Genomic DNA, 24923 nt, shown 5'->3' on the forward strand with positions numbered 1-24923 from the left:
GCTAAGCATCCGGCAGCTCCTGCTCTCATGCATTCCCGCTTATCATTACCCTTTGTTTGCTGTCCTTGGGGCACCGTTTAATCTACTGATGGAAGTTAATAGGTACTGATCTTCCAGGTGAGCTCTCTGCATGAGGTGCTAGTAAATGTCTAACTAAGGTGAGATCTATCAAGGGCTTCTCTGCTGCGTTACTTGTACTGAGCAACTCGCAATGTTCTACGTACACACAACGTCTCACGGCGTCTGTAGAGGGATGCTTTTGCCTCCTGCTCTGCCTACGGTAGGGTTAAAGGACGTAGAGGAGTCACACCGAGTTGGAGAAAGGCACCTAAGCGTCCAATGTCCCCAGCAAGTGTCCTTGACTACCCTGCCTCACTTGTCTGACTGATGGCTGAAAACCCTCTGGTCTAGTTCCAGGTGTGAGGTGACCTCATAGGAATGCCTTTCAGGGTGGTTTGTCACCTGGGCTGCGGTGACCATTTCAACCACCCTGAAGCCTTCCCCTTGAAGGAAATTGGCAGTGCATGAAGCCCGGCACTTGACTGGCTCCTGCTTTGGGCATGGAGCCATGGGCATCCTTCTGGAAGGAGTACGCAGGTCTGGAAGCAACGGCTCCAGCTGCTGCTCTGGCAGGTCAGGCCAGGAGCTGCTGTTTTTAAGCTGCTGAGAGATGCCCTAAAGGCGGGGGGGGTCCAGTCCTTCCTGGTAGCAGGTCCCTGCTGGCAGCTGGGCTTAAGAGCTGTGAGCCCTCCCCAGGGCAGCAGGCCAGATGAGTGGTTCTTGGTAAGAAAGGGCTCTGTTGGTCTGGAAGGGTTCCTTTTGAGGTACGCTGACCTCCTGCTAGCTGAATGCATTACTTCTCCCTTTGATATTTACAGTGATTAAAAGCGAAGCGCATAGCTCTGCTTAGGATCTGGTTCCCACAGGAAAGGGCATGTCCCTTCTCGCGGGGGGGGAGGGATAGGACTGCGCCCCTCCATTGATGCTTTTTGAAGCGCGAGCTGCTGACAGGCTGTTTTGCACCATCACCATATGGCACCTTGCCCCTGGCAGGTCCCACGCCGCAGAATGAGAACGGCTCCCGAAAGTGAAGAGAGGGCAGGGAGGGATCATTCTCAGCCTATGTTGTCACTAGCAGGGGATATTTTTTTTCCTTTTTTTTTTTTTTTTTTTTTTTTTTTTCTTCCCTTCAGCCTTGCTGGAATAGAGTCCTGACTCTGGTGGTTCCTGCGCTCTAACCGAAGCTGTGTGTTAGCTGAGAAGACAAACCATGTGGAGATGTGCCTCCTCCTCTGTAAAAGAACAGCGAAGGGCTTAAATGCCACCGAGCTTGGTGTAGCTGTGAGTGCCTTGTTTGGGGGCCTGAAAGCTCCCCGCCATCAGGGGCTGATGCTCCCTTCATCCCCGCCTTGACGGTAACTTGGGTTGGACAACACTAGCTGATCTTAGCACTCAGGTGGCCCATGGATATCAATCGATCCTGTGTTTTAAAGTCCAGCTGCCGTCCTGTTGCCACTTGATGCGCCATGGCCTGGGTGACGCATGGGAACCATCAAAACCCTTGGTTCCTTTTGTTGCTGATTGATTGTTTCTAAAAGGGAAGACTTGTGGTTGATACTTTGGGTCTCACAAGTTTCTCCTGCCTCCGCGCTGCGCTCTGGGAGTGGTTTTCAAGTGTAACTAAAAAGAAAGGATTTAGCTGAATGACAAAATACCCGGCATTACACCAGTAAATGTCAAACAGAAGTTGTCAGCAATGTAAACCCTCGTGCTTTAAGGCGTGGACAAACCGCTGCAGAGAGCTTCAGCAAATGTGTTGTTTAAATCATTTTATCCGGTAATGGTTACTGGGGGGGGGGGGCAGTGTGACGTTGGAGTGAGGAGATGGGATGGACTCTGACTCCTCTTTAGCTGGGCAATTCCTGTGTCTGTGAAATGAATTACTTAGTGGCAAAGTGACCCAGGAGGGATCATTGCAATTGGTGGAAACCAATATATAACCCTCACTTGGGAAGGAGGAATGAATAGAACTCCGGTTTATCAGGAAAGCATTCTTCTGTGTCTACGCCATTTTTAGTTCTCATGTATTTTAGAAACTCATTTGGCTCTCGAGCAGTGGTGGCATACGACTGATTTCTGCCGCAATCGTTTTACTATTTGCAAATGTTTTGGTTGCTCTGTAGATAGCAATCTGCGAAAACAACGGCCATGTGTGTTTCTCATGTCAAGAAGCCGGATTCTATTTTCATGCTCTGCTTTATTCAATCCAGAGAAATGCATTGACTTGGGTGATACAGTGCTTGCGTAGCCAAGAGAGGAACGTGGCCTGAGGAACCACGACACAACCTTTCCTGCTCTGTATGTGCAAGTGCTGTGCAGGTTTTTGCAGCGTTGGCAGCGCAAGCTAAAGGGACGCGTTGCTAACTTTGTTCATTGTAATCAAGACTGGCTTTGTTTTAAAAAAGGTTTTGAGGAGAATTTCCTTTACCTCCCTCCCCACCCCGCGAGGCAGAAGCAGAGTAGATGTGGAAGTGGTCGTGGCCTGTAAGATGCAGGCAGAGACCCAGGTGCTGACTGTCCCCCTCTTTTTTGGGGCTTTCTGCAGAGGTAACGGAAGGGTTTCTCTGGCGTTGTTGCAGCATCACTGTACTAGTTATTTGAATTTACCTCGTTGCAAATGGAGATGGAATAGGTGAGAGTTAAAAGAAGGGTGCGATAGCCCCTCTATAAACCCTTGAGATGGTCACAGGCAAGTTATCCTCCATTGCAGAGAGGGGGGAACTGTGGTCCGCCCCCAGGGCAAGGCACAGAGCAGGGCCTGGGAGACCCAGTGTCCCTTTGGACTGGTGGGAGGTGGGGGTCACTGGGCCCCAATACAGTTAATCTTTGAACACATCCAACTTCAAGGGTGTGGATGACCTCACTAATTTTGGCAACTCAAACACAAAGAGCATATTTGATTCTAGGTGTTGAAGTGTCTGGCTGGATTGAGGACCATCTCTTTGCCTCAGTTAATGTGCAAAGCAGGGAATATTTTCCTTTCCCTCCCCCTTTTCTCTCCTCCACCTATTCCCACAAAGCAAGCCTCTGCCTCCTGAAGCACGGCATACATACTCAGAGTGTCTCTGCCTTCTACTGGGGCAGGGGGTGCAGCTGGAAGTCTTTAATTAACAAACTGCTCTACAAATATTCTCTTGAGGTTTACTTCATGCTTCATGGAGATGTTTGTTCCATCTTGTTTCAAGGCAATGTTACTCCAGCTCAGAATAATAATCTTCATCCTAGATTCCACGGTAGCAAAGAGAAGCACTTAAACTACATGTCTGGTTTGTAAATCTTTTTATTAAAAGAGTTGTTTTTTTCTTTTCCACAGTAGTAAAGCTTTGGCACTTACAGTATAAAAATAATCACTGATCATAATTACACCAAATTCCTCTTTGTCAACTGCATACTAAGTGTCTTCAATACATTTTATTCCCATATAAAAACACTTGAAGGTCAGGGGAACAAAACTGATAAATAACAGTATGAGATATAAAGATACAGCTAGAAAAATACTAGGATCATCGAGAAAGAATTAGGACTGTGCATATTTTAAATATCACAGTGATTGGATTTGCTGTTCCTATCTTATTGCTGGCTGCACGCTTATGTGAAAGCAGAAGTGTTTGGTGGACTTTCCTGTTGCTAAACTTCAGTACTCCAATGTTCTTTGCATGGCACGGGAACCTTGAATTTCTACATGCTCCCTCACCCTTAGTATTTTGATCCCCCACCGCTTTGTGATTTAGCATCTCCCCCCTTTTTCTTTAAATTTGAAAATACTGACTGGTATTCAACACTTGGAGCAAAAACAAGGCAATCGCTATCAATCATGAGAAAAGTCTGAAACACTCCAAGAGTGGCGTTTGGAGAAGCTGTGAGTTGAGCTTAAGCTGGGAAAATGGCTCCAGAGCAGAGGGCCATTCTCAAAAGATGCAGTTTGGCTAGCATCACTCCAGTTTGGATGGTAAATCGTGGCAGATAGATAGGTATTTATACTTTGGTTTGTCTGTTGCCATTGCCGCAAGAAGTCTTGCTGGATGTTACTTTCCCCGTGGATGTTGTGTGTCTGCCTGTACATCTAGGGGCATGAAACACTCAATTGGGCAGTTGACGTTCTGTCAGGAGGGAAGGAAATCAGTTAGCGCTCTGTCCTGTAAGGACGGACACTTCTGCGGTGTGGTTTGGGCTGAGAATTGTTGCCAGTCCGTGCAGCCGTTCAGCTTTCTCAGCACAAAGCACACAGCTGGTTTACAGCAGCAAGTGAAGACTAGGAAATCACTGCATGCACTACCGCCGCAGCCACAGCATGCAGCCGCATCCCGGCACTAGTAAGGGAGACGTCCCGCTGACGTGAGTGTGGCACTGGGCACTGTGTGTGGAAGTGTGAGCTCGAGCGTTACGTTCTGTGCTGTGCAGAGCGATGGCTGGCTGGATGAGTGGCTATCATGCACTTCTGACCAAGCAGAAGAGTTACATGCTGCTCTTCTACCCTGAGCCCTCTACAGACCCCACGTATCTGTGCCGATGACTATGACCCGACTCCCAGTAAGGGTGGGCAGAGAAGGAAAGCGTACTCACGGTGTTTGTGGCCTGGTGGTATCTCTGTGTATACTGTGTGTAGGTATGGCCAGCAGAGCCTTCAGGGGCCACTTCCACGCTGGGTCTGCGGCAGTTGTCACAACGCCAGCCCTAGAAAAACAGAATGTGCCGGTCAGACCACGCTGATGCAGCTGGCCGAGGAGCTGTCAGTATTCATACAGGCGGGTACAGCTCCACCACCACCAGTGAGGTTCATACCAATTCTTTTTCTTCTTATATGGGCCTGTTTTGGCCAGGCATTAGACACCATCTGACCTGAAACCCAGAAGACATAGGACTGCACTCCAGCGCAGCCTCCTCTCTTCATTTCCCTGCGTTCAGCACGCAAAGTCCCTCCTGCTTACCTGCTGTCCTCCGTAACAAGTGCAGGAGCAGATGGCCCCGAAGTACTCCTTCTGCCACTGCTCTCCAACTTGGTACATTTTCCCATCATCGTAGCACGTGGTCTCATCTGTGGAGGGACAGGCAGAGCTCAGTTCATGGCTTGTGCTTGGCTTTAAGCACTCTCAGAGCAGCTCAGTGAGCTGAACAGGAGCCTCTGGCCAGTACGCTCTTCCCTCTTTGACCAGAGGCTCACCGACCAGGAGGGGGAACGTCAGTCATTTTTATAACTCTCCAGACACTTTAAACTAGAACGTGAAGGTGTTTGCCTGACAAGAGCAATGCAGTTTAATTCATAGTGTGAAGACTAGAGGATCTTCAGGGGACAGGCCCTGCAGAAAAGTCCTGTGTTACTGATGAGGGTAATCCACACCACTTAGTGCAGTGTCGTGGCCCTCCTGCGCAGCTCCAGTGCCAAAGGCAGACAGATGCTGAGTGTGCCGCAACCTTAGCTAACAAGAGAGGGTTTTCTTCTTTTTAAGCTTGGGAATGCGAGTTTTATGCCTTCGGCTCTTGTGAGAACAGGGTCAATCTGTCATTGAATCAGACGCACTGATACTCTGCCTGCCCTGGTGGCAGGACCTTAATGGGAACAGCCCTGAGAAGCTGAAACTTCCTGAATGGAAGTTCAACTAAATTAACATCATAAGGAGACTTACGAGGTTCACACTTGAATTCTCCTTTTCCATTTCCAAGGCAGGTACAGCTCATCATCTGGCCATTCTCCCCCTGCCGGTCCCACTTCTCCCCAATCTTGTAGTTTACACCGTTATCGTGGCACCACTCTGGAGAAGGCAGGGGAACAAGAGATGCAGGAGTTATTCCCCACGCTGCAATGACACAGCGGGAGGAGAACAGCTTGGTGTTGTCTCAGGAACCAACAGAGGGGCAGGAGAAAGAATCTTTTCAGCTCATGTAAGTCCCAAGGTGGAAATGGTTTCCTGCTGGAAATGGGTTCAGTTCCTGCAGCTTTTAACTGCTGAGGACTGTTACAGCTCCAAGAAATGGCTAGAGGCTCTTTGGAAAGGAGTAAGTAGGATGTGACGAAGAGTGGGGAGGGGAGGAGGAGGGCTGGCTAATAGGAGAGGAAGAGAAATGAAAGGGAATTTAATAGACATGGGGCAAGAAGGGAGAGAAAAATATTTTAAGTGCTCTTTTCTGAGCAAATATGCAGTAAAACCATATCACAGAGACTGTAAAACACAATGGGTAAGCCCTGTGTATCAAACGATGAAATATAAATATTAGTCCTGTAAAACAACTGTCTTCCCTGCAGTCACTCCTCTGAATCCATGCAAATTGCAGAAATACTCTCTTCACTCAGCTTATTCCACAATTTAAAAGCACAATTTAAATTAGTTGGATATGTGCTGTGTTGACCCCTCAATCACAGATGTTTGTTCCATTCCCTTACGTGAAGTTTGATATTCTTCCATGTAAACCACAGTCCTGCAAGGAATAAAACTTAGTGCCCCAGCAGAGGTGTTGCCTGCTTGACAGAGCTTCAAAGAGCAGCTGACGAAATGAGAAAACTGGTTCCGCAAGATGCTTTGCAGAGGGTTGCCTGCAATGCCAAACAGACTGTACTTGCTCTAATGCCCACTGCAATCCAGAGAAGTTCTGTCTGGCCCAGTGCAACGATGTATGTAATTAGGGAGATGAAAATTCAACCATAATTTAATACTCAAAACTGTCTTCTTAAATGGCTACTCAGATATCGTCACTTAGGCATCTTGCCTATCTCACTTCTCCACCTGGCAAGGGTAAGGAAAATGCAGCAAACATTTAACTTTGGTGAAAAAGTCATTACTTATCACTACAACATCGATTGCTCTTGCGGCAGGGAATGGCAATACTAGATAAGCTGCACAGCTCAGACGTAACCAAAGTTTTCCATCACTTCTCATGATGCAAAACACTGATTTGGTTTAAAAACTTAGGAGTCTGCAATCGTTTGCATCATGTTTGGATCAGGTTGGTTCTGACAAACATGCTATTAGTGCCCAGGGAGTTTAGAGACAGGGATGGTGAAAAGCAAGCTACTCACTAGAAGAATCGCATCTGAAATGACCACTGCCAAAGCCTAAACACTGGCACCAGAGTTTAAAGCCAGTTTCAGACAACCGCTCCCATTCCTCGCCAATGGAATAGAAGGAGCCAGTGTAAGTATCAAAGCAGGTATCGTCAGCTGGCTGGTTTAGTCCTTCAGACACTGGAACGAAAAAAAAAAAAAAGAGAAACAGGCATCACACACAGCAATAGGAACTACTGAAAGACAGGAGAATTTTCACCGAATACATGCTTTTTTTTTCTTCTTACAATATACTGGCAGTAATGGAGCTACCCCATGGGCATATACTTGATGGTTCTGTCAGCAGTCCAGACTCCCTGTGATTTATTTTCCATTTGCATGTGTCAGAGCAGTCGAATGATAAAAAAAAAAACCTGACATGAAGGCTATTTTCATTTTGACTTGCCAAGTTTCGAGCTAGTGTGAGTTTTTGCATTTGCTGCTAGAGAGCAGCAACCTGACTGAGCCTGTTTGTAAGAGAAACGTGCTGTGCGATGCTGGGGAACAGCAGGAGGTTGGTAGCTGCATGTGCACTTTTTTTTGGGCACTTCAGACTCTAGCTCATGGCAGGGGGATGGAAGAAGGGGACCCGGCCTTATAGCCATGCTGTTGTGTACAGATTTCCACCTTAGGTGTGTGCCTTGATTGAAAAATGGGTGTTTTACAACCACCAGTTCAGTGTGTGATGACCAGGGTCAAGAGTTCATGCCCTCTGTTCAGTCTGTGACAGACATAAGGCAATTCAGGTGCTGGAAGGGGAGAAAGAGCCTTGTTTTCCCAGGGAAGTGGAGGGAGTAGGGACCCACATGGAGACACCTAATGGGTGGACAACGCAAATCCTTAACTCTTCATTTCCTCGTCTCCTATCCTGCCCTCCTCTTCTTTTTGTCCTCAAAATACACCCAGGAGGAGATGGAGGGAGAGAAACAGAATTGTTGACCAGATCCTTGTAATAGCAAAGCCCAGGTCCCTCAGGGTGTGTGTGGGCTCTGGGCTTTCCAGCTGCAGCAAGTTGCGTCTCTGACCACAAGTACTTGTGGTTAGTCACATGGCTTCTATGAGCTGCCTGTTTGTCCTTAATCAGCATCTCTGCAGGCAGCCTGTCCTGCTGCTGGACCTTCAGAACGGTCTAGCGGTGCTGCTGGATAGCCGACAGCTGGATAACAAATGTGGCAAATGACTGACAGAACAGTTGAGCTGGCCACTGGCTCCTTCCCATAAGCATGATGTGTTACTGTGACAGCAGATCTTCACTGCTGGGCAGGAATCTGCAACACCAGCGTGATCCCTGACTTCCTTTGAGAGCACTAAATACCAGACCTCTTGGTCTCTCTCAGGCACTGACCCTACAGGAGCACATTCTTCATGAACAGACAACAGACCAGAACAGCTCTGGTCACGCCATCGGTGTGGCAGTTAGTCATCCCATTTCAGCTGACTTCACAAATCACTTGTCCTAGCATCCTGCGATGAAGTCTCCGTGTTAGGAAAAGTCTCCTTCCTGAACTATTCTCGAGCCTGGGCACCAGGTAGGTTGTCTTGAGTAAGGGCAACAAGGCAGGGACAGCAACGGTTTACCCAGGCTCCATAAAGCTTTTACTTACCAGTATTGCCAACTGTGACCACCTCTTCCAGCACCTTTTGTCTCCGGTGATCTTTCAGGGCTTCCACTATGATGTTGTAGGTGGCCCCTCTTGTAAGACCAGTGAGCGTAGCACTGGAGGAAGTGCCAGGAACCCTGAACTGCAACAAAAGGCAATGCCAAGTCACCGGCAAAGGAAGAGTGATTACTCCTTAGGCATCACCCCACCCATAGGACAGACAGGGTGTTTAGGTTGACATCGCTATACCATGATGGAGCCAGCCCATCCCCCTTAGACATTCTGAGAACTTCAAATGTTACCAAGTTAAACTTGACTACTCTGGACTATGGTTCATGAGGGATACTTTATTACCCTTATTTCAGGGAAACAGAAACCAAGGGAGACAAAGGAGAAGGGCTAAGGGAGTCTTTGGCCTGGAGAAGCAGCACCTCAGTCTTTGAAACTCCCAGTCATCTTCCTGACTGCCCCCTTCCCTGGTGAAATGGTGATGCTGGCAGCATTTCAAGGGCTTTCTGTTTTAGCAGTTTTAACCTGTAGCCTTCTCCATGAAAGAGAGGAGGGAGGCATTTATCCTACTCTAAGCTACATGCTAAAAAGACTCTTTAAGCCAACTCTGACTGCCCCTCTTAACCCCCATGAGATGGGGACACAGCTAAGGGACACACTCCCAAGAGACGTCTGCTGCCACAGATGAGGCTAACGCTGTTCCTGTGCTAAGACAGTTCAGTTACCTGCAGAGTATCTTCATCCTGGCTGACTGGCTGACATGAGATGATGTATTCGGAGCTTTCCAACAACGGCCTCCAAGAGATGGTTGTCTGAGAAAGAGCTTCTTGACCTGTGGTGTCGTTGCGCCTGGGCCCACGGGAGTGAGGGTATGAAGGTTCGACTACGATAGGCACTTGGTACCCAGGGATTTCAATCGCTTCGTCTACGTTTGGCGGTTGCCGTCTTGACCCCGGCCTAAGGGGAGTTGCCGTAGTGGGTACAGGCCGTCTGTAGCCATGCTCCTCAAAGAAGACTTGTTGACCCTGGTGCCCTATTGTCTGTGGGTGCCCAGAGGTGCCTGGAAGTTGGATACCGTTTCCATTGTCATACCTATTGTTTGTGAGGTAAGGGGTCCCCTCGTCAATGGAAGGTACGTCGAGAATGTCGGGTTGGTTGGGGTGCGGTCTGGTAATCAACGTGGGAAGCTCATCTAGCCAAAGAAAGGTTAGAAGCCATAAAGCAAAGCATGGCAAATTAACGATGGTAAATTAAACAGCTAGCGGGGATGCTGTACACCACTCCATACATCAAAGATTAGCAATCATCCTAAAACGCAACACACTTTTTATGACCTCACTGTGATTGTGAAGGTATTTTCTATCCTTCTATATATTTATATACTATATAAATATATATCTTTCATACATAGGCATAAGAAGTGTGTTGGTATGAAATTTTCATACAGCTGAGCAACACTTTTGAACACTGCAACCCAAAGAAGCCACCACTGCCCAAATTGAGAAGTGATTACAAGAGATAGTCACAGGCTATCAGTTTAAGAAAAATCACTGCTATGCAGTAAGAAACTAGCTCCTGGGTCACATTCGGATATACAGCTGGATTTTGCTTGCTACAGGTATCTCAATCTCATGCTGTGGAGGGCATAAATTAAGAGAAATGCAACAGGCAACAAATGAATAGATTCTGCCTTTTGATGTCATCATGTGCTATATGCAAGTGTGAGTGTTAACCCTAATTTAATTATCAATTAGGTACCCAGGCAAGAATCAAGCACCAAGCAGGTTATTCTGTTTTTAGTGTTCAAACACAGCTAAATGTGATTCACGTAACTTCATAATCTTACCTCCTGCATCCTAGAAAGGAAAACTTCCTTACAAAGCTTATTTGATTCATAAAAAAAGGTGTGGCCGAATGGTGTGAACAGGGTATTTTAAATAACATTATTATTTCAGTCCTGAGATTGTATTCCCCAAGTGGAAGACATCATCGCCTGTTGGCACACAACAATCCAGAGCTTTGTTTTACCTGTCCTTTTTCTGCCAACCAGCGGTTCACTCTTCTGATTGTTCTTCACAGCAATGATGTAGATGATGTATTCAGTTCCTGGTTCCAAACCTAGGGAGGGAGGAAACGCATAGAACAATCTTAAATTTAAGAGCTGCTTTTCTTTTATGATTTTGTGTGGGATCTAAGGCAGAACGAGAGGTGGGTATGGCTATAGAGTGGGTATGCACGTTTCGGAGCTGAGGTTTTTAGGACAGTACAAAGAGTCTGGCCTCCTGCTCCTCAGAGGGAGTTTGAAATCTGACCATGTCAGCTGGGATCATGGACACTGCAGACACAAAACATAACGAGTCTTCAGAATGTGTGACTGATGGCGTGCCAGAGTCATGGGCTTTTTTCCTTGAATGAACGACGGTTGTGGTGGCAGTGGAAACAAACATCTGTGGATTGTTCAAACCTGATGGTTGCTCTGATCAGAAAAGTGTGTTTGTAGGACAGCTGTGCTTATAAAACTGCTGTCTGTCACTAGAAACCACAAGAAAGGAACAAAATTTTGTCTTTGTCTTAGCTGACCATCAACACGTTTTATAATTAGGCCTTCCCCCTCTCTCTTCAAATTTAAGTGTTTCAGGTGAAGAGCTCACAAACAAACCAGAGACAGGTACCAGTAATAGTAGCCTCGGTGGTGCCGGGCCGAGGGCGAGGCAGAACCTCCTTGGCTGGTGAGCCAGGTTTCTCATATCTGATGATGTAGCCTGTGATCTTGGCTCGTGGAGGCTGCCAGGTGATCAGGAGGGAGTTGCTTGTGGTTGTAAGGAAGCGCAGGTTAGAAGGAGCGTCGATGGCTAGGTGAAAACAAAGGGAAACAAGTCAAATGAAGTAAAGGCAAGCGTATTCTTCACGTGAACTACATCTTCTGACATCCTTTTCAAACTCAGGAGTAAAGCCTACTGCTGTAGGTCACAGTAAATATTATATATGATCAGATAAAGACAAATTCTGCCTGACCATGTGTGATTACTATGTGTTAGCATCAGGAGAAAAGTCAGATCATTACCAGTGGAGGCATCAATCACTACTGGGGAACTGCGTGCGTTCTCGTTCAGAGTGTAAAGGTAGATCTTGTAGTCATTGCCAGGCTGCAAGCCTAAAATGAAGTTGAAACGTAAATGTTAGCTAATCTGAGGAAGCCATCTAAAAGGGACATCAGAATGTCTTTCAACAACTTCTTCCTACGAGACTAGTCTCTATGACTCAGATCTATTTTCTTACCTTTTGTTCCTACATTGTTTCTTATCAAGGAAATTCAACTACTAAACAAGAACTCAGTGTATGTTCTGATATGAACCCAGAAGCTCCTGAACCTGCAGAAGCCCCTCACCTCACTTACCAGTGATAGTGTAACTCCTAACATCAGGGCTGATGGTCCTTTGAATGGGGTTCTGGCCACTCGCTGGGACAGCATCAACTTGAAAGCCAGTGATGGTCTCAGTCTTGGTTCTCCAGGTAATGGTGATGGTTGTCTCAGTGGCATCTGTCACACGGGCCCTGCGAGGGGGACTAACATCTGCACCAGAAGGAAAAGATCTCCTGTCAGTACTGTGGGGATTCTGAACCTGCCCAGCTAAGCGCTTGTGAAGGCCTTTGCTGGAGCTTTTTATAGAGCCCTACTTTCGACACAGAACAAGATCTCGGCCTCTGCACCCAGCACAGGACTAATTGCTCATTTGTGGAGGGTGACTACTTACTTTCAAGAGTGGTGACCACCCCCTGGGCTGGTCGGCTGGTCAGAGAGTCCTTCAGGGCATACACGCTCACTTCATACTTGGTTGCTACCTAGAATGGACAAAGTTATATACCATGTTATGAGAAGGACCTGTCACAGTGGGAAATACTCCTGCTCTCATTCAGTGTTTGGTGGAGCCACATTTCTTGGTCACCCGTTACTGAAGTATGACATCTTAAAATAACTCAAATCAGTGAAGCATCGATGGGATAGTTCTAATTATTTCCAGCTGTAATAAAAGAGTAGACATGGACCCTGATAAACAGTGCTGTTGATAACACTAGTAGTGCACATGTGCACACCCCGCAGCAGAGGAAATCCTGGAAGAAGCTTATTTGTCATCCCTCATTTTGGAATCTGTGCTTCAAAGCTGATTCTTCAGAAAAACCTAATTTACATCCTGTTTTTCCTGGGGTTAATGGATGCCATTTGCTATGATAAGGGGCTCTTGCTGTGAAGAAAAGAGAATGGTGGAAGTTACAGTGTGGTCTTTAGTCCTTGACTGCATCAGACCAGGAGTCCACTTAGATTAGAATGTTTTCTAAGGCTCATTTTTGAAAATGATTCATAAAATTCCTTAAAAACAGATAAGTCAATTTTTAAGATAGCGGGAACCATAAAAGCAGTGATTTTCAGCCTTTCCCAGTTCAGGAGCTCCTGAAATGTTTCCAGTGGAGAAGATGGCTATATAGCAAATTTAAGCCTACTCACAGAAGACTTGCATTTTTTACTTACTTTTTGCAGATGTCTTAAAAATAGGCAATAGACTGCCAGAGCTCCCATATCACAGCTTGACAACTTCTACATTAGGTCGCTTTATCTGACCTCTTTTGTGAAAGATGAATAAAAGCATTTTACTGTTACTGTTGATGATGAACCTGATAATTTGAATTTCATTAAGGCATCCGATCTCTCTGTGCTAAATGAGGAAGGGGAAAGAATGCAGATTTGGCAGGCCAATTCCTTGCCTTTTAAAAACCATGGTAAATGAGTAGTTAGAGCTGATGGCTAGTCAGACTTCAAACAGAGTCAGACCCTTAGGAGCTGTAATGATCTACTCCAGCTGAGGTTCCTGACCCAGGAATTTGAAATTGCTTAAACTTCTCCTAACATCTTCCTCCCACAACACAGTCTGCATTCCACAAAGAGCAGAGTTACCATTAATCCAGACACGACAGCAGATGTACTGTCCGGAGAAAGGTTGATTTCTTTCATAGGACCAGTCTTTTCTTTGGGGTTGACTCTGACTCTGTAGCCAGTGAGGCGAACGTTTGGTGCATTCCAGTTGACAGTAAGGCTGGTAGGAGTTACCTGAGTAAACTTCAGGTTTGTTGGAGGTGGAATTGCTGCAAAAATCCAGATTGACATATGGTTAGTTTAAAGAAGACAGTCATGGATAAAACAATATTCTCTCCTGAACACGAGACAGGCTGAAATACATGGGCAGGAAAGTGGTGTGCCTTCTGCAAACACAGGCATAAAGCCCCATGGAAGGGCACAAGGTATTCAGGAGGAGATTCTCAAATCTACAGTAACACTTTTCATGAGAAATAAGGAGATCTCAGTGCTCCCTGAAGTTAGGTGAGTAATGACAATTGCTGTGATATAAGGTGAAGTCTTTGGGAGGTGCTTAAATCTGCGGTAGGCCAGTCTGTTTTAATTCTTCTGCCTGTCTCTGCTTTTCATCATACAGCTAATAGTTTAGTCCTGCTTCACTTGCCTATCTCTGTTCATTTCTAAAATACGATGGATGGTTTACAAAAGGAGGAAGCAGGCTCAGGAATCGCAAAGATAAAATACTGCAAATGCAGAAGGGAAGCACTTTACAGCCACTTACACAAGTGTAAATTACTACACAGAGAGCAAGGCAATGGAAAAGCAGAGCTGTGGTGGCCATAAGGCTCATCACACGAGAGCCTGTTCATGAGCTAACACATCTGATATCTTTAAAAAAATAAACATCAGCTTAAAAAAAAGAAGCACCCATTGAAACATTTTCTTGCCTTACTATTGGTAATCCTTGGGCTGTAAACACGGGAAAAATACACCTTACCATAGTGCTCGCTATCGGCATATTGCTGTCAAGTTTTCTAGTTTTACAGAGTGGAAATACAAGATAATTCTCCATTGTTGCTCTGCTCGGAGCTCTATCTGAAGCCCGTGAGAGACTTCAAATATGCTTTTGAACAGCCCACAAAGGGTAAACCCACAGAGCATGGGTTTTAAAAGTTACTATATTTGCATTTGTGGCAGGTAGTCAGCCACCTGTTTCACGGGCTGACTTTTTTTTACAGCAGTTTGCTTCAGTTTAGCATAGCAACCTGTACTGTCTTCATTACACACCTGGAACTATAGTGCCAACTTTTCATTCACAAATAACGGTACAGCTTTATTACAAAGGTGCTACCTTTGTAATAAAGACACATCTGGTAATGCTGGAAGCATTGCAATAGATTCCACATTGCTGGAAGTAATTTTTATCTCAAGCTATTAGCTTCCTTTTCCTTTTTCACATAGGAAATTTAAATGTATTCTACTTGGAGTTGGATCAGACTGGCACATAAGGGTCTCTCCTGAATGGAGCGTGTCCTCTTCTTGTGGAGGTGATGTGAGCACAGGGTGTGGGCATGCACGTGGGCTGTAGTCCTTAGGGCAGTGCCAGTGAAGGATCTGGCGGCTCTGTGAGACCTGAGGGTTGAGCAATCTCCTAGCCCTTTGTGCTGATCTTGTGCTCCATCCACCAGCGAGGACCCTGGGGGATGAAAACTGCCCTAATCTCCCAGTTATTGGTAACTGCCTCTGCTTGCAGGGGCCCCATATCCTAAAGACAAGACAAGAGCGTTGTGAGAGGGTGATTCACCATGAATTAGGTTACATGACTAGGGACCGGACATTGCTGATCCACTTGAGGACTGAGAGGCAGCTATAAGGTAACATCCCTCCTTCCTTTAGAATCTGCTCCTTCCATCCTGCTGATCTTTCCTCCATTCCCTGCCTTCCCTAATGTGCATGTAGGCTGACTCCACTTGCAGCCAGCTCTCCAGCGCCAACGAAGCCATCTCTCAAGAGCAATCACATCCCCTTGGCTGCCCCTGGGGCTTTCCCGGCACAGAGCACTAGTTGCGCATGGAAGCACACTTTACCCAACAGGGCAGAAGCCACTGCTGCCACGGCCTGCTGGGTGGTGTAGTTAAAGGTGTACCTGTGGACTGGGTCCCAGTGAGGGGCAGGCTCTCCATGTCATCGTATATGGCAACGATATTGATAGTGTACTCAGAACCTGGCCTGAGGCCATGCAGCTCAGCAGTGTCTTCTTCGCCACCTGGGGCCGGCAATAGCTCATGGATTCCATCCTCAGGGCTTGAGTAGGTCACCCTGTACCTGGTGACTTGCCCCTGCGGGCTTTCCCAAGCAATTTTGATGGAATCAACATCCACCTCAGTGAATGTTAGTCCTTTAGGGCGGTCAATGTCTGTTAGGCAAATTAACGGTAAGAGGTTATGTGATAAAAAGCAGGTTGTGGGTGAGGAAAATAAAAAGCATTTCTATTACATGCAAAGCAGTTTTCGGTTTTGCGCGGGAGAGGGAGTATTTGATTCTCCTCTGTGCTGCACCTTGCACACACGCTTACTTACACACGTGCAGAGTAAGGCTGAGAGTTCGCAGGTGCCAGACAGCAGGAAGGCAATCATTGCCTTATTGAAACCAAAAGGACTTACATTACCACCTTCAAAGCAGCCAGGACACCAATCCTTACCTGTGTTTCAGTCCCCTTGGCACTGAAACCCCTTTTACACAACTCTAGCAGCATTAAGCTACCTTAAAGTGGTCAAGAGAAATAAAATGAATGGGAATTTAAAGTCCATTTCTACCATCAGAGCCAGTAACTGGTTCCTAGTGCTAAAAGCAGCCAGACAACCCACCTGACTCGGTAAGTTTGGATTCATGCTGCATTTGCTTTTCACTATTGGAAGCTGCTGTGCAAAGTGCCAGTCCAAGGAGAATCAGTCCCATTATTTTCTTTCATAAATTAAAATCCAATTAACACACACTTATCAAGAAAGCAAATTACTCGGTATATTACATTTTAAAATCAGTTAGAAACAAACTTTTCAGCTTTGTATTGAGTGCACAGGGAATGTCCACAGGTGCAACTGGGCAATTCACACACTTCCTAATTAGACCAATTCATTGGATTTTCCTAGTGAGGTTGGAGCTCAGTGCTAGAGAGCAAGGTAAGCGAGCCTCGCTCCACAGAATTCTGATGTGGCTACCACAGAGCTATACCCATTTGTTACACAAAATGGGAGGGATCTGGCATATCATTTTTATATTGGATCCAGGTTATCTTTTTCTATAAGATTTCAACTTTTTATTTGCCATGTTATATTAGTCCCGAATTTTGTACATTTTCTAGTTGGCAAAGGTGATTTTTGTCCAGGAATTTGTTGGCTTGAAATTGATGTGGACTCTTTTTCCCGTCTCTGCAAAGTTTCAGAGAAGCTCCTGTTGTCATTAGGACAACTCTGTTAAGTATCTGGGGCTGAGCTGTGCTTTTGAATACAAGCCTCAGCAAGCGAATAACGTGCATGCAAATCCCTACCCCAGAGGCGTCTCTGAAAAAGGCACTTTACGTCAGAGAGAACCCTCCGAGTTACATGTTCTCTCTTGCCTCCTCTTTGTGTCCAGCAGTACTGCTGTTTTGTCCAGGCAAATATAGCAATTCAAAGGCTGAGCTCTCCTTTCTTTTGCAGTGCTTCATCTCAAGTTCTTGATAACTCATGTGGTTCCCTTTACTCCCTTTGCACGTGCAAGTGCTCCCAAACCAAGTCCGGTCCCTTAACAGTAATCACCTTTGCCACCTAGCTCCAGAAAGGAGATCTTTGCACATTTTTTCCACTGATTGGCTGACAGCAAACAAAACCCAAGAAGATTTTGCAGCTTTAGTGAAAGAAAATCAGAAGCACAGCATTTTGATGGAGTGGGGAATTGCATTTTGCCAGTGTTGGAGGGAGAGGGACTGCATTTTTGCCAGCGTCTGCAATTTAGGTGCATGGTACTTATCACAGGGCAGACCACCTTGCATTTTCCTGGAGACTAGGCACCTGCCACTGGCTTTCACTGGGGATGTGGTGCTGCACGGTAGATTCAGACATTAATAAATAACATTTGTTTTGTTACCGTGAAGTGAAATACGTACTGGTGACAGCTGTCTCAACCAAGGGGAGGCTCTCTCCGTTCTGATTCTGAGCGTAGACACTGACCATATACTCAACTGTGGGCTGCAGACCTTCGATAGTGACTTGTGTTTGATCTAGCAGGAAAGAACAACATTAACCCATCTGCAGATACACAAAGCTGCAGAGCACTGGCCTCTAATCAGCCTTGAATGAAGGGCCTCTATTAGCCATACGTCATTAAAATGAGAAAATTGACACATCACGTTTACCTTTTGCTTGCACTATGTCTCTCTGATAGTGCAGGACAAAGCGTCTGCTCGTGGTACCTGCTCAAAGGCCCCACAGCTAAAATGGCAGGTTAGCACAGTAGAAAAAATAAAGGAAGAGCAGACCAGCTTTCACCATTTTCTGGGATAGGATTGACCATTAACCCAACTGCACCACAAACATCCCTGAGTGCTAATCTCTGCAGATCCCACAAAACCCACTGTGTTCCCAAGAGTTAACTTGGCAGACTCTATGGTAACGAGGTCAAGCCTGTAGCAGATGTGACTGAGTCCATGCTGTGACCAAGGGTCACACTATGTGACCTTCAGAAGGACTTCAGAGGAAGTTTTGCTGGATGCTAGAAAATCCAATAGCATTTCTTTGAAATTCAGGTGCCTTTCAGAGACATTGAGGTTGCCAAGAACAAACCTTTGCAGCACAGTGGTGTCAAAGAAACACAAAGCTTTCAGGGAAAAAATTTGCCCTAGCTTCTCCTGGATGAGACCCAACTGAAGTCAGCAGGATGGCAAATAAAGGGATGAGCAGGAGAAAGTTTGGCTTTGAGCACATGCCTAGTGCCCGATAGTGTTGATTCTAGTGATCACATCTTGCGTTCCTTACAGATCTGGTGAAGGATGTCATGTCCTCTTACCTGCAGGGACATTTTTAGTTTTTGTAGGCCCATGTCCTTTCTTGGGCACAGCTGTCACTCGATACCCTGTGACCGGGGATGTTGAAGGGAGCCATCTGATGCTGATACTGTTGTCCTGGACATCGGTAACTTGCATCTGGGATGGTGTGTCTATTTCTGGGCAACAAAAACAACTTTTTCTGAGTATGTTGCTACAGGAAACCCTCCCTCCACGATTACCTCCTAGCTGAATTTTATTCTGCTCTCCCTTTTCCAGGCTGTGCCTCTTAGAACTGAAAACACATGTTGCTGTTTATTTGTCCCTCATGCTAGCCCAGAAAAAGCCTTAACCACGATGTGTGGGTGACTGACCTCATATCAACATTTGTTGAGGACTTTTGTTGTTTTAAAGGCTACTAAATGCCTTTATCTGCAGCTACAGTAGGATTAAGTTATATCCAGATCAGCAGTGAGACAACACTCCTGGAGCTAGAAAGTCAGGTCTCATCAGAATCACATAATATGACAGTGCACCAGAAGAGCCAGAGTTAAGCCAACAGTGTCCCCATGATATGAGAGTCCAACAACATTTCCACTCTGCAATAAGCAGTCAAATATTGCTTGTATCCCCATCTGGACTCCACAGGGTCTCCCTCCTCCAAAAATCCAAGTCCACGATCCCCTTCTGTGTCATGTCATTATCATGCTGGGCCATCACGCAATGCAGCTCCACTGAAAGTGACAGGCTTACAACATAGCCCATGACTTCTAAAAGAAACCAGGGATCAATGATACAAATTTATGGGGATAAGCCAACACAAAGCGGTAGGGTTTTTTTTGTAGGTTTCTTTTTTTTGTTTTAACAGGTCTCACCTGTTTTGTAGGTGACAGTGACTGGCTTGCTACTGGCAGGGCTGTCTCCACGGCCAGTTACAGCATACACTGTGATGGTGTAGTCTACGCCAGGTTTGAGGCCAGTGATGGTAGCAGTGGACACGGTGCCAGGCACTGTAAACTCCTGCACAGGGCTGCTTCCACCTAAGGAAGGTAGAGCAGAAAAAGAAATGTAATGGATCTCTAAATTATACATTTTAAATCATTACAAAAACCGGAACAATCCTATATGCATCAAGTTCAAGAGAGGACCCTGTTGATTTTAGAGGACCTTGCGTCAAAGGCCTTTTCAGACCAACCCAAGGAAAAGAATGAAATATGTACACAGAACCACCTCTAAAATGACTGGAGTGCTCCAGATGTACTTTCTTTTTGGTAGACAAAACACAACTTGCTCTTCTTTAAAAAAAAAATAAATAAGCTGCAAGAATCCCAGAGATACAAGAGTTTGTATGCTGCAGTCAAACTTGCCTTTGCTATTTTCTGTGGCTTTCTAATGGCCTCAGGAATAGAGCTTCTGGTCTGTGACTGGCCATAGCAGCCTGCTCTCACCTGTTTCACCATAAGTGATCCGATAGTATCTGACTGTCACTGCAGGAGCATCCCAGGAAATCACAAGGCTGGTTGGGCTGGTGGGGGTGACTTCCAGGTCCCTGGGAACATCAGACACTAAAAAAACAGAGAACGGAGAGGGAGTTTAAGTACACTTAATGTACATCAGCTACGTATTCCACTTATCATACCGTGCTCCTCTGCTACTTATTTGCCTTAGTTCTAGCCCAGTGCACACACCTCTAACAAGTGATGTATCTGGTTAAAATTCATCAGGCATTGGACTAGATTCAGTGAAAAAAGTTCTGCTGGCCCTAAAGACATCTGACTTGATCTGAAAGTAGCTCGAGTCCTCCCACCTTTTTTCTAAGTCAGGCCCTACCTCACTATCACAGGCACTTTCCTCATGAGCAGTTTCACCATCTGGCAGGGAATAAATATCTAATTTAACAACAACCACTTTGCTAGAGGACACCCAAAATTGTCAATGTAACTTTTAGCTAGCCTTCTCTCAATGCTTACCCGTTGTTTGTTGGCCGACCAAGGGCACGCTCTCCTCCCTGCCGTTGATGGCAATGATGCTGACCACGTACTCAGTCCCTGGAAGCAGGTTAGTAAGGGTGATGGAGTTCCGTGAGGGGGGCACGCGGTCCTCCTTGGGCCTGCCAGCACCATGCTCTGGGTGATGCCGGATTTTGTAGCCCGTAATGGTGGCACGAGGAGCAATCCAGTGGACGGTGAAAGAATTAGCAGTTATATCCGAGAAGTCAAGGCCAGTGGGAGAATCAAGACCTGGGTATTTCAAAGAGACAAGAGACTAAGATCAGCTGAACTACTGCTCATGTTCCATTGAGCTCAGTACCACGACACTGCCAGATCCTAAGCCAAATGCTATTCAGCCATGGAACTAAATGTGTTCAGGATCAAAGTGAGATAAACAAGGACTGCAACGCGACTGCAGGAGAAGAGTGTATGGCACACGCAGACAATACAGCATGAAACAACACACATGACCAGCAAACATTACACAGTTACAAAACAAAGACTCAGCAATAGATATGACGGACTCTGCCTAGGCTTGTTCTCAGGCAGACACTGTCGGTACATTCATTCCTGGGGTCTACAATGCTCTACTTAAAACCAACAGAAGTTCTGTCTCGCAGGCATAACGGTATGTGAGATTTCCTAGCCTTTCCCAAGATGTGCATCTGCATTGCTCTTTGATACCTAGCTGATGAGCCATCAACGAGGTGACAATACACAGGAAATAGCAACAAAGTACCATTAATGAATGCTTAACGAATAGCATTAATCACACGTGTCTCAGGCTGTGTCAAGTACCTGTTTTCTGGATCCCAGACAAAGGTGCACTTTCATGTTGCTCAGAAACACTGTAGACTCTCACCAGATATTCAGTACCAGGGAGCAGATCTGTGGAGTTTAAGTACAGGAATTTAGACATATTTCTTTACTAATATCTAGAAGTCACTCAACCTACGCAATTTTAACTGTGTTTACCCTCTTAAGCAAGGTAATCAGGTTTTGCTTGATGGAAGATCTGAGCCTCCTGGACAGCCAAAAATTTCAATCAGTTCTTTTTGTGGCATTATGGTTGCTTGCAATGTTTTAGCCTGAAGGAGCATAGCATCCTATATCATTGCTTCATTAGCTTGTGGAGACTGGCTAGAAGCAATTAGTTTTCTACAAGGTCCCTTCTAGTTATCTAGTAGTTTAGCTATGCACCAGGCCAAAGCTTTAGCTGATATAAACTGGAATAGGGACAAGCATTTCCAACACAGCTATTCTAACTCAGATGAGCTCCAGATCTGGTCTCTTATTCTGAAAATGGATATTGTCTCTCACTCAACCAACCCGATTCTAGGATGGAGAAAAAAAACCTTAAGATATAACACAGCTTTTGCACCAGGAAAAATTAACGTCAGCTTTTTGAAAATGCCTATGGTTTGTTGCCATGTCCTGTAACGTTCCGAACAGTATTTATTTTCTGGTCCTGAGCATACAAAGCCAAAGGACCAATGACCTTTTCCACATTCTGATCCTCTGCAGCACAAGTCCTTGACATTTTTGGCAAATCATGTGAGTAATATGTGTTTACTCTTAATACCTAACCAGGCTGCAAATCAATGCAATTGCCCCATAGTATGATGCATCACTGTCCTTGGATTGATGGGAAAAACTTTCCTGTGGTTTGGCTTTAACTTGGGTAAAGCAAATGAGCAAACTCCATTTAGTGTGAGTTTGTATGAGGCTCCTTTGGCATCAGCTTAAGTCACCTGAGAATCTGCCTGTAAGTTGCACTTAGAGTAAGCAATTTTTCTTTTGCCTCACTATATAGAGAGCCTCTTACATTTGTTTGACTTATGAAGGTAACCCACTTACTTGTTAAGATCACCATGTTGTCTGAGGGTGAAATTGTCAGCTCTGCAACGTCCTCCTCCTTCTTCACGGGAGAGTAGCGCACCAAGAAACTGCTCAGCACAATGGAAGTTGGTGGGGTCCAAGTCACTCTCATAGTATCAGGCCCCACATTAGTGAAGCGGAGATCAGTGGGAGGAGGCACAGCTACATAGCAAAGAATGAATACATCTTAGTTCTCCGATTCATAAAAGTTGATTGAGAGGTACGTTCAGGGAATCACCATTGAAAGTATCTCATGCATAACAGACTACTGTGTCAGACCCATGCAAACAGACTTCTAAACTACATTCGGTTCTACTGCAGTTAAGAGAAAAATACGCCTGTACTACTGTCAGGCTCCTTTAACCTCTTGGCAGTTCCCGATACTTTAAATATCTCCTGTGGGGCTAATTTGAAAACAAGGTAGCAAGTTTCAGAGTAACGTGCTGCTTGCAGCTGGATTTTGTATTAGAGATACGGAGCCAAGAGAGGTTTAAAGTTGCCATACAGCAGTTTACAGATGGAAGAGTAATCTCATCTAGAATTCATACATGCACACACAGAAGAGGAGAGGGTATATCACTAATTTCCTATGACTCTACTTCTAATCGTGTCGAAGGATTTACAGCCTCGGGATTTTCAAACACAATAGGATTTCATGCAAGAACCAGTTTTCAGCTCGCCTTCTGCTCATGCACTATAGAGACCCTTGACGGTGTGGCATGGCTGTCAATGGCACGTACTCCGGGACTGGTGGTTCATCCGCACCCTTTGGGGCATTGTGGAAAGAGTGGGGCCACCACTGAAACAGACTGCTGGAAGCTCAAACACTTATCAAGCCCGGAGGCTGTCTGCTGAGCTGCTCTGCCCTTTGGCACTCTTACTTTGGGGAATCACAGTTTAAAAGTCTGGTGAATAGACAGCTCATGTTTCGGGCTTTTGATTCCAGCTGGGTCCCAGAAATCCGACAGCAGAAGGTAAACGAGCCTGGCAAGTCTGCAGCCATATATGCAGTATTAAAATGCCTCAAATTAGAAAACTGAGCAGCACATATCCACACCCACTGGCAATTTAGAAAAAGGAGCGAGTTGGGTCTGTCTGGCTTCCCCCCAGTGAGCGGCTCAATTTCTCTTTGGACAAAGCCCCATCATCCCGACAGCCAGTGACAGCATGAAACACCGTCCACGTCACAAAACACAGAAGTTTTCAAAATTCACCCGTTTGCTGTGTCAGAGTGGTAGGGGCGCTCTCTCCGCCATTAATGAGTGTGATTACACTGATGTCGTAATCAATGCCCGGCTCCAAGCCTGTGACTGTGTAGTATCCTACTGAGGAGTCCACAAAATCTTCAAAAATAGGGACACTTTCTCCTGCCGCAACTACTGTGATGCGGTAACCAATAATGGTGGAGGCATTTAACGGGGTCCACCTCAGGCCGATGCTCGAGTCAGTTATGTCAACAAAGCTTAGGTCAGTGAGTTGGGGCACCTCTAATGAGTTAAAGAGCAAAAGGGAAAGGCAAAGACATACAGAGGCAAAAGAAAGACAAGGGAGAAAAAAGCAGTGTTCATCACTATTAACATTGACAGAACTTTAGAAGCAATTGCGGTGATATGCAGAATTTCTCTCAGGGTCTGGGGGAAAAGGAGGGTTTTTGGTGGTTTGTTTGTTGTTTTTTTTTTGTTGTTGTGGGGTTTGTGGTTTGGTTTTGGTTTTTCTTTTTTTGCCTTTTTATGTTGTACCATTCAACGCAGTCTCCAGCTGCCTTCCTGGACAAACAGAAGCTGAAACCCCAGTCTCCTGAGACAATGCACTTCCACTTTAGACATACAATTTTCAAAAAGACCTATAAAAGGTCTTGCTACAAATTTCCTTTGAGCAATGATAAGCCCTAAAGACCCACCATTTTCTGATGAAAACAGAAACAAAAAACCCCCATACCTGATTTTTTTTTTTTTTTAGGTAGAAAACAAGAGCTCAAAGTCTATTAACATATAAATAAAACAACTCCTCTGAAATAATAATTGATTTACCCTCTAGAATTTTTGTCTTATTCAAATGGTAAGTCTAACTTTTATCATTGGGATCATAAAAATATCAACCCGTTTGAAAGGGCTAAATTGGCCTACACCCTCAGCTGGTGAGAACCATCACAAAGCTTCAGGGTGATCATTCACCATCCAAACTATTTACATTGGACTTGGGAAAAAAAAAAAAGTCTCAAATCCCTGTAATGGCTTGAGGATCTGGCCCAGAATTCTTCAAGTTCTACTTACCACTAATTGCTGCAATATATGTGCTAAAAACGGATGATACGGAACGGTGAGCAATAAAACACTTTCTTGGGAAGATGGCAACTGGTTAAAAATAACCTTTAGATGATAAAAATTCTGTAAGAGTGACAACATCCCCATATTCAGAGGTTATGCTCAGCACATTATGTGGCTAAGAGGCTGACTTGATTTGTTGGCTAAATCATTCA

The 24923-nt window shown here is 45.5% G+C and overlaps 1 protein-coding gene across 9 annotated transcripts in view; it reads right to left on the bottom strand.

The window, feature by feature from the left end:
* Positions 1-2278: 2278 nt before the first annotated feature.
* Positions 2279-24923, bottom strand: part of FN1 (fibronectin 1) — a 55624-nt gene continuing 32979 nt past the window's right edge. For 2 of the 9 annotated variants that reach the window (XM_063340481.1, XM_063340480.1), the window contains exons 25-46: positions 23659-23931; positions 22424-22606; positions 21365-21454; positions 20546-20815; positions 20024-20140; positions 19451-19615; positions 18599-18754; positions 17700-17813; positions 15702-15971; positions 13658-13845; positions 12462-12549; positions 12104-12280; positions 11771-11860; positions 11379-11558; positions 10735-10824; positions 9432-9898; positions 8701-8839; positions 7073-7237; positions 5685-5810; positions 4989-5095; positions 4624-4734; positions 3323-4160 (exon numbers count right to left, since the gene is read on the bottom strand). In XM_063340481.1, coding sequence (XP_063196551.1) covers positions 4086-4160; positions 4624-4734; positions 4989-5095; positions 5685-5810; positions 7073-7237; positions 8701-8839; positions 9432-9898; positions 10735-10824; positions 11379-11558; positions 11771-11860; positions 12104-12280; positions 12462-12549; positions 13658-13845; positions 15702-15971; positions 17700-17813; positions 18599-18754; positions 19451-19615; positions 20024-20140; positions 20546-20815; positions 21365-21454; positions 22424-22606; positions 23659-23931 — 3641 coding nt within the window. In that variant the 3' untranslated portion in view covers positions 3323-4085. Of the gene's footprint in view, positions 3282-3322; positions 4161-4623; positions 4735-4988; positions 5096-5684; positions 5811-7072; positions 7238-8700; positions 8840-9431; positions 9899-10734; positions 10825-11378; positions 11559-11770; positions 11861-12103; positions 12281-12461; positions 12550-13657; positions 13846-15701; positions 15972-17699; positions 17814-18598; positions 18755-19450; positions 19616-20023; positions 20141-20545; positions 20816-21364; positions 21455-22423; positions 22607-23658; positions 23932-24923 lie in introns of those variants that run through there. The other 7 variants (XM_063340487.1, XM_063340488.1, XM_063340484.1 and 4 more) reach the window with 6 other exon arrangements.

This window comes from Chroicocephalus ridibundus, chromosome 7 (genome assembly GCF_963924245.1).
Source record: "Chroicocephalus ridibundus chromosome 7, bChrRid1.1, whole genome shotgun sequence".
Classification (NCBI taxonomy): Eukaryota; Metazoa; Chordata; class Aves; order Charadriiformes; family Laridae; genus Chroicocephalus; species Chroicocephalus ridibundus.